Below are 18231 nucleotides of genomic sequence, written 5' to 3'. Positions count from 1 at the left end.
CCTGGGCTCCTGGCAGACTGCTTGCTTGTTTTCCCAACTGCTCTCCCAGATCGTATTGCGTCCCCTCTCTCGCAGAGCCCAAAAAGGATGTGAACTTTGGAATGGGGTCTGTGAGCAGGCTGTGGACTCGGTGCGTGGGTGAGACTGTTGCTGAATAACAGGAGGACTGGTTAATCGCTGTGGGCAGCCTTTCTGTCTGGCTGCAGGGCACCAGCCTTGCCTGGGCCCTTCACCATGTTCCTCCTGCTCCCCTTTAACAGCCTGGTTGTTAATCTCTTGGGGATTTCCATAACTGTCCTCTTCACTCTGCTTCTGGTTTTCATCATTGTGCCAGCCATTTTTGGAGTCTCCTTTGGCATCCGCAAGGTTTACATGAAAACATTATTAAAGATTTTTCAGGTAAGTCATGTTTTCAGAATTTTCTGTGTGTTTACAAGGGTCTTGTCAAGCGTGGTCATGCTAGGAAGAGAGGCTTTTACCCCTCAGCAGAGCATTGCAGATGACTGGGGTGGGAGGTTGGTTTGTTGGTGACACGTGCTGGTGCCAGGTGACCCGTTTGGGCCGTCTCAGCCAAATGCAGTTTGCTTGACCTCTGTTCGTGGGCTGTTTTTTCCCTGCAATTAATCCAGTATGTGTTCAAGTAAAGTAGCAGGATAGTGTGGCCCATAAGTATGCAATAGTACAGCGGGATCTGTAGATGTGCTGAGAGGTGTGTGCTGGGATGGGTTAATGTCGCAGGCTGTTACAGTTTGATGTGGAAAGAAGCCAAAAGGGGTGTAGGGTGTGACGGGAAGGGACAAGGCTACAGTCAGCGGGCTGCTCCTCTCCAGCACATGTTTGGATGAAGTAAAAGCAGGAGGTAAGGCAGGACTTTCTGTACTGCAAGCCCCGAGGGGTCTGTGGCCAGAACCCAGAGCTCTCAGCACCCTTCTGTTCCGGAGTGCTGCCCGCTTATCTGCTGAGCCCAGCAGCCGTGTCTGGACTTGCAGCCTCTGGGGATGACCAGCAGCCCTTGCTGACCCTCTTGGCACGGGGAGGCCAAGTGGAATTTTCCAACTTGGTGTCATGCTGTTCCCTTGCCTGCCTTTGGCAGACTGATTTTATGGGCTGTCTCACAGCCAACACCTCTCCTTGAAGCAAGTCCCTGGTGAGACCAGAATTTTTGCCAAACTCCTAGTAGATCAAGCCTACACCACCTTACCCGGGCAGCCCGAGCAACAGGGAAAGGGATGCCCTGTGCTCGATAGAGAGGTTTTAGGCTCTTAAATGTGGAGTGAGAGCTGTTAAAGGATTTAAGCTACAGCTACTGCTGTTTGAACAGGGCTGGTCTTCCCCAGGAGTATCTCTGTACTGGGTGGCTTGGGAAGGCAGCCCTGGAGCTTGCAGTGTTCAGCTCTTTAAACTCTGTGTCCTCCCAAAAGCCTGAGGTGTGAACGGGAAGACCCTGGGCTTTGTGAGGTGCTTCGTTAACACAGATGTCTGAAGACCTGACTTCAAATTTAGTGACTGGACTGGAAGAAAAAATTAGTAAGAAGTTTGGTTTATCTGAAATGGAACTCTTCACCTTGTTCTCATTTTTTTCTTTCTTCAATCAATTCAGGAACGTTTAATCTCAATACCTATTTTGGTGTTTAATTTTTAAACTATTTTTCTGAAAAGACTTTGAAGTCTGTTTCAGCTTTTATCAAAGAATCTTTGTGGTGGGAGGGCAGAGCACTCTGGCAGAACTGCTCACAGATTTGGTGGAAAATTCACTCACTAGGCTTGGTCATTCAGAATGGTACTTTTGGGGAGTGCTATTCACACAAAAGATTTTCCCAGCTCTAGAGGCCAGCGTTGCGAACGTCCCAGCCAGAGCTGCGGGGCTGGGGTGGTGGCTGCACATCTCTTCTGGTGGTGAGGGAGACCTGCCTGGTGCTTCCCAGGTGGGAGTTCGGGTTTTCTGCTGCCACAGTCAGGACAGAGATGTACTGGGCTGCAAGGAATGCCTTCTCCGTGGGCTGCCCATCTCCTGCTGGGTCAGAGCTCCTCTTCTGACTTCTCCCGGGATGGCAGTGTCTAGACGATCTTCTGCACTCCTGCAGTTCCTTCTACTGGCAGAGGAGGCTGCTAGGTGAGCCGGACACTCCACATGCAATTAGCATTCCCACATCGCTGCCTCCTGATCTGATGCTGGCATGGGCTGAGATCGGGATGTCCTGAGTTCCCAGCAGCTTCCCCTTCTTCACAGATCCATGGTGGAGCAGCGAGCCTGGAGCAATAAGCGTATTGTACACAAGTCCTCCCTTAGAAGCTGGTTCTCCCAGGCCTGTGAAATGCAGAGGAGTGTGAGGCTGAGAGGGTTACTTGGAGGGCAGGCAGGAATCCAGCCTGCAGGTTTTGCTGGTGCCTTTGAGAATTAGCTGAGAGGTTTCTGTGGCTAACAGGTAGTCTGGGCACGGGATTTGGCAGCCAGCAGCCAGAGGGCTGTCTGAGGGTGCTGCTGTTTTAGACTGACTGGAGAGCTGAGAAGCAGCAGCAGCTGTTAGCTGAGTCGGGGGGGGAAGGATCCCATCCCAGCGTCAGCCTGATGTTTTTAGCAGCAGCCTGAAAACACAGTCTCTGCTTTGAGCCTGGAAGAAATGAGCATTGAAAAATAGCACCGGCCCCGTGGTCGGCTTCCTGTGCTGTGCTGTGGGCCACCCCAGCAGGACGCACGGTCCACCCGGAGGCTGTGCAGTGGTGACCACGCACCAGGTGCGACAGAGCCTACGGGACACGCAGGCTGCAGAAGATCATGCTGTGCCATCTCATCACTCACAACTTGCAGAGCTGCACTCCTGCTTTGGCCCCATCTTCTCCCCTTAACCACGGTCTTCCCCGGAAGTCGACTGTAGAACAGGGGTAGTATGAAGTGGAGCTACAGGCCTTGTGAATCTTGCCTGTCATGTGTGTCTCTTGCAGTGGGCGACACTGAGAATAGAGCGTGGTGCCAAGGAGAAGAACCATACGTTATACAAACCCTATGTCAATGGTAAGATCGTGCCCTGCGTGGGTACATATGAAGTTCAAAATTCTTTATGGGAGATGGGGTAAATGTGGGGTCTCTGAGCAGCTGAAGTGTGCTGGGAAGCCTTTTCCGTGTAGATGGATTGGAGGGAGCTGTGGAGAGGTCCATTTCGTGGGGAAGGGGAGGGAAGCACCCAGGGAGTGCTTCGTTTCTAGGTAGTTGGGAGGACTGGTTTGTGCCTGTCTGGGCTGGAGACAGGATGGGGGCCCTGTGGAGGGCGGGCGAGGGAGGGCCCTGGTTCTCAGCTGCCTTTGAGCGGACAAGTCGCGCTTTGCTCAGAGCTGCTGCTGCCTGTTGCAGGTATCATTGCGAAGGAGCCCACGTCGCTGGAAGAGGAGATCAAGGAGATCCGCCGGAGTGGCAGTGGCAAAGCCCTGGACACCCCTGAATTTGAGCTCTCCGATATCTTCTATTTCTGCCGCAAAGGCATCGAGACCATCATGGATGATGAAGTGACCAAGAGGTTCTCAGCTGAAGAGCTGGAGTCCTGGAACCTGCTCAGCAGGACCAACTACAACTTCCAGTATATCAGCCTGCGCCTCACTGTGCTCTGGGGACTGGGTGTGCTCATCCGCTACTGCTTCCTCCTGCCCCTCAGGTGAGTGCTGCTGCGGGAACCTGCCTGCCAAGGGGGTCCTGGGGGCCTGTTCCCACTGCAGCAAGTGCCCCTGGTCTCCAAGCCCCTGTTAGACATGACCAGGAGAGACAGGCTACTTGACGAGTAGGGCCTGTGGCCTGCTTTTGCTAGCGTGTAGCTTTTGTCTTTCTGCAGGGTAGCCCTGGCGTTTACTGGCATCAGCTTGTTGGTGACTGGTACTACAGTGGTGGGATATTTGCCAAATGGAAGGTGAGTTCATCTTTGAGAGCAGAGGGGATGGGGAGCCCCGTGTGCGGTTTGAGACCTGATAATCCTGAAGTTTTCCTGCAAGGCCTGTCTGTTCTGCCAGCTGCAGACAAGGCAGGTGGTCCTGGCGTCTGTAGCCTCTCAGGAACAGACACCCTGTAATTTTAAACAAAGGGCCTGTGTGAGCAGTAAGCCCATGGCAGAGCACTCAGCCCTGGGCTCTGACAGGAATAAGAACAGAAAAGAGCAAAGGCCAAGTTTGGTTCTCATGAGTTAAGAATCAGTGGTCATAAGCTGACGGCAAAACGCAGGACGAGACGTATTTCTGTGGGAGAGAGGTGAAGCCTCAGTTGGACCTCACAGCCTGGGGCAGTTGGGCTGAGTGGCACCATTACAGGGGGGATTGTAGAACTGGGGGGTGATGGTCTCTGTCCTGGGCTGCAGGTGTAAGGAGTTCCTGAGCAAGCACGTCCACCTGATGTGTTACCGGATCTGTGTGCGCGCCCTCACGGCCATCATCACCTACCACGACCGGTAAGGAGGCACCGTCTGCTGCAGCGTGCCCCTTCCCACTAGCTGCCCCATGCTGTGCCTCTTGCAGGCCTCGCACTTCATTGCTCTGTCCTCATCTGTACCTTTGGTTTGTATTTAGAGAAAACAGACCCCGAAATGGAGGCATCTGCGTGGCCAATCACACGTCTCCCATTGATGTGATCATCCTGGCCAGCGACGGCTACTACGCGATGGTAACATCTGCACCCCAGCCCCAGCTCTGCCTGCCAGGGCCTGGCTGCGTGCGTGGTGGGAGCAGCAAGCAGATTGCGTGGGACAAGGAGTAGGCAGCAAGAGGCTTTTGAGCATGCAGAGCTACTTTTCCCTGCATGACATCGCAGGGCACTCTCAGACCCTGTGCACAGATACCCTCTTATGCCTGGCTTTCCAGCAAGCTTGGCCTGGGACTCAGAGCACCAGGGGTCCCTGGGCACTGCTTTGCAAGTAGAGCTCTGGGGTTTGCTGTCCATGGCAGAGCAAAGCCCTTCCCCAGCTGGACCTACTGCCGCTTGGGGCTTGCTACATCTGTCCTTCAGTCAGAACCTGGGACTTTTCCTCTCAGCCTTTCCAGGGCAGGGGTAGAAAGATAAACTTCAGCTTGGCTGTGAAGCTGGGAGCTGCCTTGGCCTTCGTGTGTCCCCAGGTCTTGTAACTTATGTCTTCTTGTCCTGTTCAGGTGGGTCAGATCCACGGAGGGCTCATGGGTGTGATACAGAGAGCCATGGTGAAAGCTTGCCCCCACGTCTGGTTTGAACGCTCTGAGGTCAAAGATCGTCACCTCGTTGCCAAAAGGTGTGGTTGGTAGCTGCAGGGGGAGGTCTGGAGGCTGGGAAAGGCGGGGGGCTGCCCACTTCCCTTGGGTGAGGGCGTGCTATGCCTCGTGCGTGTTGGGAGACTGTGCCACTGTTGCTGGCACCCAGATGGTCCCCAGTGACTGCAGGATAAGGACTGTGTGCTGGGTGGATTGCTAGGGATAGCTTCTGTGCTAATTGGTGACACTCTTCTATTTAGGCTTACAGAGCATGTCCAGGACAAGAGCAAACTGCCCATTCTTATCTTTCCAGAAGGTGAGTTGTGGAGCAAGGCCAGACAGCCGCCTGGTGGAGAGGGCACACTGGGACAGCACCGCACCTCTGTTCCTTGCCTTCTTATGCAGTGAAGGGCCTTGAGACCCTTCACTGAGGCAAAGGGGACATTGCATCTTTAGAGCTGACTGAACCCTGCATGTGGAAGTCAGATATGTGATGTCCCGGTGACACACCCTGTGCACTCAGAGAGCAGGGTTTGGAGCGAGTGTTAGGGGGAGTTGCTGGGTGCCAGTGGCCTAGCCCTTAGGTGTATAGTTTAGACTTTGGAACTGACTTGCAAGGGGAAGTTGAGAAGATTGTGCTTGCCTCTGACAGGAACCTGCATCAACAACACGTCTGTGATGATGTTCAAAAAGGGGAGCTTTGAAATTGGAGCCACAGTTTACCCTGTCGCCATCAAGGTACGATGGGCAAACATTCTTACAGCACAAGGAGCCCTCTGCGTGAGAGCTCAGTCTTGGCAGCCCAGTCTTGGCACTGCTGGGTCAGCACCTTGGTCTGAGGGCATGGGGAAGCTGAGGCCACTCATGTAGTGCTCTGGGAGGGCTGGCCTGTAGCTGGCTTGGGGTGGAACTCGGAGCCTCGGGGAGGGTGTAGCCACTGCCTGACTTTCCTGAGCTCTTCTGCCTCCGTAGTATGACCCGCAGTTTGGAGATGCCTTTTGGAACAGCAGCAAGTATGGCATGGTAACCTACCTCCTTAGGATGATGACCAGCTGGGCCATTGTCTGCAGTGTCTGGTACTTGCCCCCAATGACCAGGCAGGTAAGTTGGGTGAACCTGACCTACCTGATGTGCTGCCTCTTTGGCCCTTTGCTCCTGCTGAACAGTGTTATTTCGCCACAGCCTGAAGAGGATGCTGTCCAGTTTGCCAATCGGGTGAAGTCAGCCATTGCCAGGCAGGGGGGCCTCGTGGATCTGCTCTGGTGAGTCCAGGCAGGCTTTTCTCTTCCTGGTGCCAGGGGGGTCCTGGTTTGTGCTTGTGGGCTGTAGAGATACGTTTGTGTCTTGCATTGGGCAGATTAGGCCTATGGAGAAATAGAAATACATCTTGCTTATGACCTCCAAAACTGCTCTTCTGTAGCAGAGACCAAAGTCTTTGCTTCTGCTGTGTGTGTTGGGCACCAGGGCTTCGTTCCGTGGTTCCAGCTTGCACTGGGGTGCCCTGGTTCTGACTTGATGCTGCTCAGCAAAGTGGGTTGAGCTTGGGAACTTCCTTTTCCAGGCACTGAGATCTTCAGAGCCTGGGAGGCAGAGGGACTCTGCAGGCCGTCTGCTGCAGTGGTATCAGAGCAGCTCACACTGACAGAGCTGCCGTGTTGAGCACGGTGCGGGGCATGGGTGCAGCTCCTGGCAGAGCAAGTTCTGAAAGTAACTCCCCTTGGGGACAGTTGTTGTGCGGTGTGCCCTGGCAACGCCAGGTACAGGTGTAGCTGTCAGGCTGTTGCGGGAGCTCCGACCTGCACTGAGCAGCCCCAGCTGAAGTTTCAGACAGCAGCGCCTGCAGCTCCTCTGATGGTGTGACTCTCTCCCCAGGGATGGAGGACTGAAGAGGGAGAAGGTGAAAGACACATTCAAGGAGGAGCAACAGAAACTCTACAGCAAAATGATTGCAGGCAACCATGAAGACCGGAGCCGCTCCTGAGCCCTCTGCCTCTAGCACGAGCCAGGACTGCTCTGAAGCAGCTCCGAACCTTTGGACTTTGGCTACTCCGGAGCTGTTGGACTTACTCTTTCATCCTCTGGCTGTTCTTTCCCAGAGGCACTATTGCTGCCTAGAGTCGTTAGGCCCTGGGCAGCTCTTGGCAAAGATGCCTTCTTGTTACTGTTACAGTGAAGCCCCTTGCAGGGGCAATATTAAATGAAACACTTATGGTGTCATATGCTCCCATATGGTGTTTACAGGCCCAGGGGGAGGACTGGTGTGTTGATGTGCGTGTGTGTCAGTCACAAGTCTCCCACGGCACAGAAACTGGTGAGCTGCGCTGAAATTAGCTGCCTTGACAACCAAGGGAGTCTTCACGAGCCTGCACCTCTCACGTCTGCAGCACAAACCCCTTAGGAGCAGTATGTGGTATCTCAGGCCATTTCCAGCTTTACTTCCAGAAGGAGAAACCTTTCCTTTTCCTTTCGCCACCCTCCTGCCACAGCCTGACTCAGACCATTGCTTCTCCAGCAGCTGAGTAACAGCCTCTGTGCTGGGGCTCCTCAAGCGGCGAGGATCATCCTTGGAAGCCTCCCTCTGTCCCCTGGAACTGCAAGCTGCCAGGCAGTTGTCTCTGGTGTGGCAGGCGGGGCTCTTGAGGAAGCCTTGTGTGCTATGGTGGGAGCCCAGGGTGGGTAGGAGAGTCTGAGACTCCACGGGTGGGGCAGGAGATCCCCTTTCAAATGTCTCCTGAGGGAGAAAGTGGGATCTGATCTTGTGCACCAACATGCACGTATATAATCTCAGCTTGTTGCAAGGAAGCTGAAATCTTGTGCTGGAGGTAGTACCCCTTTCCCTTTCAGCTCTGCAAGTATATTATTCAGTAAAACAACTTGCATTTGAGCATTCATCCCATGTACTTTCCCATTTTCCTTATGTTCCTGCAAATTCAGCACTTCGTTGGGTCCTCTGCCTGCTCTTACAAGCAACTGCTGTTTCACTGCTACCTGCAGAAGCCTGCTTGCATGTTCCAGAACGCCAGAGAAGGCAATACCTAAGTGCCTCCTTTGTACCCCAAGTGGTGTTGGGGGAGGGCATCTCCTGCCCCCCAGGTCAGGACAGCTATTCTGTAAGTGTCCTTAAAGTGGAATTTACCTGCACCAGCCACCAACATGGATTCAAGGTAGTTTATGTCCTGCTTGTTTTTACTTGGGTAAAAGACCATTATATTGAGAAAGAGAGAGACAGAAAAGAAAGGAACAGAGAAAGAGAGAGTCCAGAAACTCCCCTAAGCTTTCCCAAGAGACATAATGCACATGCCCTCACTTACCTTGTTCAGTTCTGTGAGGCCTCCTTGCTTCGCAGTGTTGGTCGCTTCAGAGCCTTTCAGTTGTAGGTCATAATCAGCTGAGCACAGACAATGTGCGAGCAGGGTATGCACAGTTGTCCTCAGAGCTGAGGAACCCCATTTTCCACCCACCCCAGGACCATCAACTTACACACAAATAAATTAAACTGCTCCCAGTGTGACACCTGAGAGGGGATGGTCTTACAGCGATGTAAAGCTACACTTAACAGCACATGATCTGTTAACATACAGTTATGGGAAGTATTTCTATACTGAATTGATTTACCTTTGCTTCTTGTAGTGCTCAGAATATGATCCTTTATAAATGCACACACAGGGACACGTTACCTACGCAATCATTGCATTCAGCTATCAGTGATGTGTTACACATGATCACTGTTAGCACCCAGCCTCACCGAGAGAAACCAGGCTGTTCTTGTTTGGTGATGGAGACACCCTCGTTGGCCCCACGCTCTTCACTGTTACCCCAATGTCCTGTTCTTCTCTTCTGCCCGACTTCAGCTATGGCAATTGATCTGGGGGGAAAAAAAAAGAAGCAGAACCCGGTGTCTTTTCCTTTCCACCTAAGATAACAAAACAAAAGCAGCTGGAGCCAAGCAGGAGATCGTTAACAACATCCACAGGGCTGAAGTGTATTGCTTACACTCCTGTGCTATGGATAGAAGACAAAACGACTGCTGGTTACTGACAAGTCTCCCAGTTACCTCGTTAGGAGTTTGTTATGGCATCAAGGGTCTATTCACCAGCACTTTGGTTTACTAGTTTTACCCAACTTATTAGGTACAGCTCTTGACACCAGTTCAATCCTCCATGTGTTAACTGATGGGGCTGTTGCTTTGCTACTTAAACAAAAAAAAGCAAAGCAAAGCACAACGCACATCTCCTTGGCAGCTGTTACATTTATGCAGAGTTTTTGACCATCATCTTTTAGTTGTATAAGAAATGCTGGGCATAGCACAGGCTTTATGGGAGTTAACCTGTAACGTGGTTAAGCCTCGGTTACCCAGCAGGTGTGTGTAGAACTTGCCTGTACCATTTAATCATAACATTTTCCGAGCTGTATTTGCTCCAGTTCTTGCTTGAGCCACACGCTTGCCCAAAAAGCTGCTGCTGACCACCACGGCAGCCTGTGGCCAGGGGTGATGGCCTGATCCGTGCCAAGCTTTGCCTGACTGAGCTTTGCTGCTCTGACCCCAAGGCTTGCAAAGCTTTTCGCTTGCTCAGGGGGACGTTTGGACGGAGACCCCCTCGCTGTGCCATCGTCTGGAGGGTGCCCCGGCCCCAGCGAGCCGTGGGGTGCCCAGGCAGTGCTGTGCGTGCCCCTTCCCCACGTGCTGAGCTGCAGCTGGGGACGCAGCCCGGGCCGGGGGCACTGCTGCCTGCCTGTCCCCGCTGCCTGGGCAGGGTCCCCGGGCGCTCCTTCGCCTTTCCCCAGGCAGCAGCTTGCCCCCGAGCACTCACCCGCACCCTTCCCCTCCTCCAGGGCTGCACACCCCGAGCTCTCAGCTCCAGGGGGGTACGGGCACTGCCTTCAGGCTGTGCCAACACCGCTCTACAGCCCCTGCGACGTGGGCAGGGGCTCTCCCCGGGGCAGGGGGGTGCCTGCAGCAGCACCCCCTGCACCCCCTGGGCGCTCGGACCCGGCTGTGGGTGCACACAAGCCTTCTGCCCACAGCTTGCTCCCCCGGCCCTTGTCACAGGTGCTGTGGTGATGTGCAGGAGCCTCCCCAGCTCTGTGGGACCTCCCACCACCCCACCGCGCTCGGGGACCGTCCCTGGCAGCCCCGCTGATGCTCAGCAGCAGGCAGGGAGCTGGCTGGCCAGGTTAGGAGGCACATATCCATCTTTCCTCGGCTCCCCCTCCCCGTGCCCCCAGTCAATACGTCTCTCTCCGATGGGAAAGTTAATAAATTTAGCTCTAGATTAAAAGTATCGATCATTTCATTTGTAAGCGATAAATAACCGGGGGGAGTGCTGGGCGGCCCGCGGGGTAGGGGCTGCCGGCTCTGGCTGCAGCAGCCGTGCAGCCCGCTGGGGCCGGGGGCCCTCATATGCATTCTGCCTGGATGCTGGCATTGATTTGCTATTAGTCTCCACGCACCACCCAGTAGCACATCATTCCCAGAGCCGCTATTAATGGCCTTTTGATAAATAATCACTTGTAAGTCAATAAATTTTTATTAAACAGTGTGGCGCTTTGATTTATGAAAATCCGACGGGGTTTGTCTGGGAGAAAAGGGATGCAGAATTGAAGCGGAGCTGCTATCCATCTGCCTGCCAGGCTGCCCTGCCTGCGCTCGCACCCACACGCCCCCGGAGCCGCCGGCCCCGAGCTCGGCCGTGCTCTCGGTGCCACACACTCGGTGCCATGCTCTCGGTGCCGTGCACTCCGTGGGCCCCCTGCCCACACGCCTCAGGGCTGCCCAGCCCCAGGCGGGCCCCAGCCGTGGGGCACAAGGAGGGTTGGGGAGGGCAGAGCTGGTGCTCGCCGCTGACCGGGCTCCGCGCGCCCTGGTGACCCCGGCGCTGGCGAGGGACCGCTCTGCTGCGGCGGCGAGTGGCCGGCGCTGTCTGCGTGGGGAGCGGGATGGGGAGCAGCAGCGGGCAGAGCAGGCAGGACAGGAGGGTGGTCCTGGCCACGGCCCCGGCCCTGCGCAGAGCAGCACTGCTCGGGGGACCCGTCCGGCTGCGGGGATGCACGGGGCAGCCAGGCTGCAGCTGCGATTTGTCACTCTCCCCAGCTACAGCAGGGCCTTTGCCACCTGCTTTATTTGTCTCCCAGCCCTGACGTGGCATCAGACAGGTGTTAAACTACTTAATCACTTTAAAATTGTTTTAATTTTCTGTTTTGTATTGATCTCCACAGCACCAATTAATCAGCTCACTGGACCAGGCAGTTAGTACATTAAAAATTGTCAGCCACGCTGGGCAGCTTAGAAAATGTCAAAAAAATATCCCGACAGCAGCCCCTCACTTCTCCTGCCGAGCGCTGGCTCTGCCCACGGACGGTGACGTGGCTCTCCCAGCCCTGCCACAGGGCATGCAGTGTCCGCCCAGCCCCGTGCACTGCACTGCCCGTGGGACCTGGCCGCCCGCGTCCTCGCCAAGGGTCCATCAGCTCTGCCACCCGCTGCCATCCGTCCCACCGAGGCAGCAGAGGGGCTGCGTGGCTGAAAGGGGAAGCGGTATGAGTCCCACGCTCGCTGTGGGGCTGCAGAGGGACCTATGGGCAGAGAGCAGCCTTCCCTAAGCCCCGGGAAAGTGCTGCCGAGCAGTCAGGGATCCTCGCAAAGTGCCCCCAGCCCAGCACGTGGCAGAAAGTGACAGACTGGAGAGGACATGAAGCCAAAGGTGGGCCTTGGGGCCCAGGCAGACGGGTCACACGGTGACGGTCTGCAGCCCCACACCACAAGGCTGGTGCTTGGGGCCGCTGCAAGGCCTCCGTGCTTCAGGGGCTTCAGCCATGCCCAGGGGTGGACCTGGCCACCAGCCTGTCCTCAGGTGCTGCCTGCGGCCACAGGGTAGGGCGCCTTAGGTTGCAGCCCCCAGCACCTCCTCCGTGCCTGTGCCACGCTGCTAATCAGAATATGGTGGGCCGGCAGCACCTTATCTCCTATCGATTTCCTCCCAGGACACGGCCGGTCTGTTTGCTCATACCTGGCTGGCTCTTAGCTGGCTCTCGGCTGAACAACCAAGGAGCCTGCTGGGCCCCCAGCAGCATGCCTGTGCCAGCAGGACCCCCTTGGGCACCCCGAGGGGCTGGGGACAGAGCCCTGTGCGGCACCCACCGCTGGCGTCCAAGCGCTGAGCCACAGGGAGCCAGAGCAGGGGTTGTGCAGACCCACGTGCACACGCATGTGCGTACGCTGCACGGGGCGGGGGGGGGCCACCAGGGTGGCAGGCAAACACACCGGGGCTATCGATGCCACATCAATCCTGCAGGCCCGACAGGTGAATGGGCTCTCACTCACACCGTTAAGATAAATGATATTTATTTGCTGCTAATAGGTTCCAACAAGAGGCCCCGACGAGTGACTTTTGAACCAGCACCTCTTGCTGCCGGTGCACGCCCAAACTGGGGGAAACCCTGGGAAACGTCCCCAGCGCTGCCCCGCTCCTGTGGGCTCTTCCTGCCCCACACACAGCACCACAGCCGCGGCCCGTTCCCCTGCCTGGCACGCAGACCCTGCCCCACATGGGCTATCCCTGCCCCTTCTCTGGCCCAGCCTCACGAGGGCACCCTGGGACCGCACGCCCACGAAGCAAGCGCTGGCACTTGGCTGGGGCTGGGACCTTTATTTCATCAACGCCGACAGCACGGCCACGCCTGACGCTGACCGTGCGTGCTGCTCCCAGCCCCGTGAGCCGTGATGCCCGGGCAGAAGCCTCCAGGAGGGGGGGTGGCAGCCACCCCATCCCCACAGCCAGGCATCTGCCGGGTGTCACCCCCTGGCAGGAAGCAGGTGGCCGGGCCGGGCGCCCCATGGCGCAGAGGGGTGGGCTGTGCTGGCACTCAGCCGCTGTGCGTGCCCAAGCCCAGCACCGAGAAGGCCGCACGGTGCTTCCTCAGCAGCAGCCGGATCTTCTCGTCATCCGAGTCGGGGTCCAGGGGCTTGTTGTACTCGTCGTCCTCAGTCTCAGAGGCCACCCGCTCTCCGCCAGAGCCCCCCGCCCGCTGCGAGGACGAGGAGGGCTCCAGAGCACTCTTCTTCCTCCATTTGGTCCGTCGGTTCTGGAACCAGACCTGCCGCCCCACAGCCCCGGCTCAGTTAGCAGCCACCGCACCACGCACCCCGTGCCATGCAGGGACCAACACTCACCTTCACCTGGGACTCAGTCATGCCAAGGGAATAGGCCAGCCGTGCTCTCTCCGGACCTGCCAGGTACTTGGTCTGCTCGAAAGTCTTCTCCAGAGCGAAGATCTGGTGCCCCGTGAAGGTTGGGCGGGTGTGCTTCTTCTTGTGGATGCTGTCGGCCAGGTGAGCAGGGGCTGCGGGAGAGGAGGAGTGAGGCGGGTGAGCACCCAGGCTCTCTGCACGGCTCTGGGCAGCTCTCCCCTTCCTGAACGCAGCACCAGCACACCCGCCAGCCCCCAGCGCCCACAGAGTCCCTCCATGCTGGTTCCCCTCTAAATTAAAACCATATTCTGGCTTCAAGGCTTCAGCCCCATTCCCGGAGGGCTGAGCTGCGCTCTGTGCGGGCCCCATAGGGCCAGAGCCGGGCTGTGCATCATCTGCTCGGGGACAGCGCTAATTTGTTGTGCTGAGAGGGGAAGGGTCGTTAGCACCAGGGCATGACCCCAGAGCCACATAGCACTGGGAACACCGTGCCCCCATGCCCCACACCTTGCAGGATGCATGACGGGAAGGCAGGCAGAGCTGGTCGCTCATAGCTGTGCCAGGGGTAGACAGCCGAGCTGCCTGACCCGTCAGCTCCAAGAGCATCGCCTGGAGAGGAGGGAAGGGGACCGCGGCTGCAGGTGCTGAGCAGCTGCACCCAGGCCCTGTCCCAGAGCCTCCCGAGGGTCCCCATGGGACAGCGGGTGCCCCCATCCTGCCCACCCTCTGGCACGGCAGCAACATGCTCTGCAATCCCCCTGCCAGCTCTCCACCAGGCTGGCATTGCTGCCAGCCCAGGGCCGGCCATCCTGCCCATCTCTGCCCCAGGCTGGGCTGGGCACTGACCCCAGTGAGGCTGCCAGAGGGACGGGGATCTCCGGGATGGTGGGCTCTGCCTGTCCTTGCCTGGGGTCTAAGCAAAGAGTTAATCTCTGCCATTGGAGCTGCCCCTGCTCTCGAGCAGAAACCTCTGCAGCAGGTTGAGGTCTGGTTCTGGTACCGGGGCCATTCCCACTGTCCCGGGGCAGCCCTCAGGGTGACCAGCCGTGCCTCACGCAGGGCAATGGAGAAGACATGGCCTGGGCAGCTGCCCCGCGTCCCTGCCCCAGTGCCGAGGGGTCGGAGCTCTGCGGGGCGCCCGCTGCCTGCAGCACCCACCGCCCCCCGCCGCCCCGGCCCCGCGGTACTTACGGCCGCCGCACTGCCGGCTGCCCCGCCAGTCTGGGGCCGCCTCTGCCCAGCAGCTCCGGCCCCGCGGCAGGTACTCGCCACCGGCCTTGGGGAGAGCCCCCACCTGGGGCCCGTAATAGACGCCCGGGGAGCTCAGTCCGTTAAATCCGCCCGCATGGGGGTAGCTGGGGAGGAGGCTGCTGCTCGGCGTCGCCGCAGGCCGGCTGAGGATGTCGGAGATGCCGTGGGGGGTGCCGGCGGCCAGCTGGGCGCCAAGCCCAGGGGGGCCCAGCTTGTAGAAGGAGCTCTGCACCGAGTACTGGCAGACGGGCGCCTTGGCCTCGGGGAAGGGGCCCAGCGAGGGGCCGTTGAGCAGGAAGGTGCCCGGCAGGTTGGCGTCCATGGCTCCGGCACCGAGGTGGCTCTCAGAGCCCAGCTCCCCGGGGCTGCGACGGCCGGCCCATCCCCACCGGCCCAGGCGTTACAGGGCCCCGGCGTCAGCCCTGGCCAGCCGGCACCTGGCAGCGGTGGGGGGCCGGGGCGGGCGGCCCTGGTGACCCCGCCGAGGTGGCACCAGCCCCGACACCCAACTTGGCTTGGGAGAGCCAACACTTCTCTGATAAAGAGGAGGCTCATTAGCATGCGGGGCCCCCATTGGCCGGGCGGCTGCGGGAGGCGCTCCCATTGGCCGGGCCTCCGCGGCCTCGGCCGCCATTGGCTGCGCCGCGGGGCCAGCCGGGATTGGCCCGGCCCAGACAAATTGCGCTTTGAAAGACGGCGGCGGGCGCGCGGCGGGCGCTGGACAGCGCCGGGAGGGGCGGGGCCGGGCGGGGCGGGGCGGGGCGGGCCGGGGCCGGGGCGGGGCGGGGCGGGAGGGGACAGGTCGGGACGCGGGGCGAGGCGGGCGCTGCGCCCCTCCGCCTCCTCCGTGAACGGCAGAGCACGAGCAGCTGCCGGCCCCCACGACTGGCCCCTGCCCTCGTGGCAGCGGGGTACGGGCAGAGGGGACCCCCCCCCCCGCCCAGCGACGCATCCCGGAGCCTCAGTCTTCCCCCCCACCCTTGGAAAAGCAGAGACAAGACATGGTCTGTGTTGGTTTCTTTATTAATTCATAGTCTGATAGCTGGTGTACAGGGAAATGATCTATCCATCAGGGGCTAAGACAGGGAGATCCAAAAGGCTTGTTTCCATAACAATTAAAAAAAGGAAAAAAAAGTAATTTTTAAAACTTCTAGAAAGCTTCTAGTGTGCAGACTGCAGCATTCTCTAGGCTCAGTGTTGGGTGCAGCCTCCCTCTACCAGCCCTACGAGCAATCTGAGCGCAAAGCAATGTCACTGCAGCTGCCTGGCACGGTTGCAGCACAGCACATTCCCTAAGGCAAATACAAGGCCAAAGCACAGGACCCACACACAACTCTACGGTGATGCTACGGAGTCAGCTGTCACAGTGGGTCTAGGGAGGTTATTGCACACAGCAAGGGTGATGGATGGAGAGTCTGTGCCTGTATGGCTCAACTTTGGGGTGGGGAAGGGGCTGCTTCGCTCTCCAAGGCTAAGCTGGGTCATTTGCTTTGCTGCAGCTGGGCTCCTTCTCAACTGCAGGGGAGCCAGGGGCTTTCCCAGCAGATGCGAACCCACTGCGAGACAGGGCTGCCCTGCCAGGGCCACCGTCGCGTGGCCTGAAGCTGCAGGTGGGCTCCTTCTGCACATGGCCAGAGAGAGCAAATTCAGGCCCTGTGAAACAGGTCCGTGGCCGCCTCCAGGGGAAAGGGCAGGGGGTCCCCACCCCACTGTGCTACAAAGGCCAGGCCCCCACATCAGTTAGGTAAAGGACAGATGGGGACACGGGACCTACTGCCACTATCTGCATCCTGCCCTCCTGGGGTCAAGTACTGTAGCAGGTTCAACCTACTGCACACCCCGGAGCCACCCGGGCAGCCCTGCCCCTCGCTGCTGTCCTGCTGGAGCAGCCCTAGCTCACAGGGTGTCTGCTCAGCCCAGGCTGCTGCAGCAGGGCGTTTCACCTGGCCAAAGTGCAGCCACGGGGGAAACAGCCCCCGTGTCTCTGGGGTTGGTCCTGGGAGGGTCAGCATCCACAGGGTCACCAGGCTATCCTCTCCATTTGTGCCCCTGCAGGGAGACCAGGAGACCCTGCAAAGCCCTTCCATGGGGTGTATAGCACAGGGCTGCTGGCTCCTGCCAGCTCCTGGCTCATCTCCTGAGCAGATATTGTGCTGAGCAGAGCTAGGCACAACCCCACGTGTGGCACAAGCGTGCCCTGTCTCACTACCCATCCTTCCTGGGCCCCAAGCACCTCAGCACAGGCCTACAGCTTCACCCCAGCTGGAGCCAACACAAACTGGGGCTTGCACCATGGACAGGCCCGTGGGACTGCACCTGTGGGCTCCTCTCTCTCTTCAGGCCAGGAAGGGACTGGGCTCAGCTGGAGGGGCGCAGGGCAGGGGCAGTCTGCTGCCCCTTTACTCCTATAGCCTCCTAGCTCCACTCACCAGAGCTGCTCATGTACTCCCAAGGTTTTGCCCGTCCTGCAGCCTGAAGAGGTATTTGGGAGCAGAGCTGTTAGTGCTTTGTACATACTGCTAGAGTGTCCCTAGGGGTTTGCATAGTATTTATTGGTTCATATACACAAGGCTGATTGCTGTACAGTTTACACTTTCAACACAAGCAACGAGCTCAGTGCTCAGCCCAGAGCCCTGCCCTGGCAGGAGACGTTGCACGTGCTGGGGAGAGGAAGGGCAGCCCTGCACCAGCCCCTCTGCCCAGGGCAGCTGTGCTCCCTGCAGCCCTCCCCTTGCACACCCCCTGCAACTGCTGCCCTCCCCATAACCCAGCACTCACTGAGAGGGATGAGAAGCAAGTCCAGCAGAGGCAGCACAGGCGATGGGGGGGTCAAGCCCCTCTCCTTCCATGGTGAGCAGCGCCGTGCTGCCCCAGCTTCCCTCTTGCAGCTGGAGCATGGGCATGGGGATGCAAAGGCGCGAGGGTGGATTCTCCTTCCGTCTCATTTTCTGCCAGTCCAGCTCTTACCTCCCAGAGGATGCCCCTGGTGTGTGCTGCTGTCTCTGGGCTCCTGGCAGCAGCGGGGCAGGGACGGAGGCTTCTCCGTCAGTTTTAAGTACTGTAGCTCATGCGTCTTGCAGTCAGTCAGTCATGCGGATAGGACGGTAAGTATGTCTCATACAGAAATCATGCCATTAGCCTATAGAAACATGTACAGCCAGCCCTGCTCCCCTCCACTCTCTGCTTTCCTCTCCTCTCTTCTCAGGTATGTGTCGGAACGTGTGTGGAGTTCAGTGGTTTGGTGTTGAGGTGAGATCCTGGAGAGACACAGAGAGACAGAGATGGGATTACCAGGCATTCATGGTGGCACAGCCAGGAGAAAGGGTGGGGCAGCCATATACACGGCTGCCAGGTACACTCCCAGACCCTTCTGCACCCTGTGCTTGTCCCACACGCACTCATCCTGCCCAGCCACCACAAGACAAGTTTTGGGGGTGTCAGGGAGACAGAGACAGAGCACCAATAAATGCCCTGCCTGGAACCAGCAGCAATGGCATAGATGGTATTGGTGGTGCTGTCCCAGCTGCAGAGAGCAGCAGCAAGCAGAAGCTGAGCTGCACCAACGGCCACGTGGCAGTGGGAAGCAGCTGGGAGGG

The 18231-nt window shown here is 58.1% G+C and overlaps 3 protein-coding genes across 8 annotated transcripts in view; 1 reads left to right on the top strand and 2 right to left on the bottom strand.

Annotated features, from left to right (window-relative positions):
• Window positions 1–234: 234 nt before the first annotated feature.
• Window positions 235–7413, top strand: GPAT4 (glycerol-3-phosphate acyltransferase 4). Its single transcript, XM_068421515.1, has 12 exons — window positions 235–399; window positions 2944–3013; window positions 3350–3647; window positions 3822–3896; window positions 4338–4427; window positions 4546–4639; window positions 5122–5237; window positions 5457–5512; window positions 5849–5934; window positions 6169–6297; window positions 6379–6458; window positions 7069–7413. The coding sequence occupies exons 1-12, from the start codon at window positions 235–237 to the stop codon at window positions 7175–7177; spliced, it is 1368 nt and encodes a 455-aa protein (XP_068277616.1). The 3' UTR covers window positions 7178–7413.
• Window positions 7414–12548: 5135 nt separating this feature from the next.
• On the bottom strand, window positions 12549–15130 carry NKX6-3 (NK6 homeobox 3). Its single transcript, XM_068421512.1, has 3 exons — window positions 14576–15130; window positions 13367–13536; window positions 12549–13290 (listed from the first exon to the last, which is right to left on the bottom strand). Exons 1-3 carry the CDS (start codon window positions 14955–14957, stop codon window positions 13060–13062), a joined length of 783 nt encoding a protein of 260 aa, XP_068277613.1. The 5' UTR covers window positions 14958–15130; the 3' UTR covers window positions 12549–13059.
• A 510-nt stretch (window positions 15131–15640) lies between these two features.
• Window positions 15641–18231, bottom strand: part of ANK1 (ankyrin 1) — a 61467-nt gene continuing 58876 nt past the window's right edge. For all 6 annotated transcript variants that reach the window (XM_068421583.1, XM_068421588.1, XM_068421585.1 and 3 more), the window contains one exon: window positions 15641–17892. Coding sequence is in view for 1 of the 6 variants with exons in the window: in XM_068421588.1 (XP_068277689.1) it covers window positions 17866–17892 (27 nt within the window). In the remaining 5 variants the exon portion in view is untranslated. The remainder of the gene's footprint in view (window positions 17893–18231) is intronic.

The sequence above is a fragment of the Nyctibius grandis genome, chromosome 33 (genome assembly GCF_013368605.1).
Source record: "Nyctibius grandis isolate bNycGra1 chromosome 33, bNycGra1.pri, whole genome shotgun sequence".
Lineage (NCBI taxonomy): Eukaryota > Metazoa > Chordata > Aves > Nyctibiiformes > Nyctibiidae > Nyctibius > Nyctibius grandis.
The sequence above is the reverse complement of the archived record's forward strand: the minus strand, read 5'-3'. Positions and strand labels throughout refer to the sequence as shown.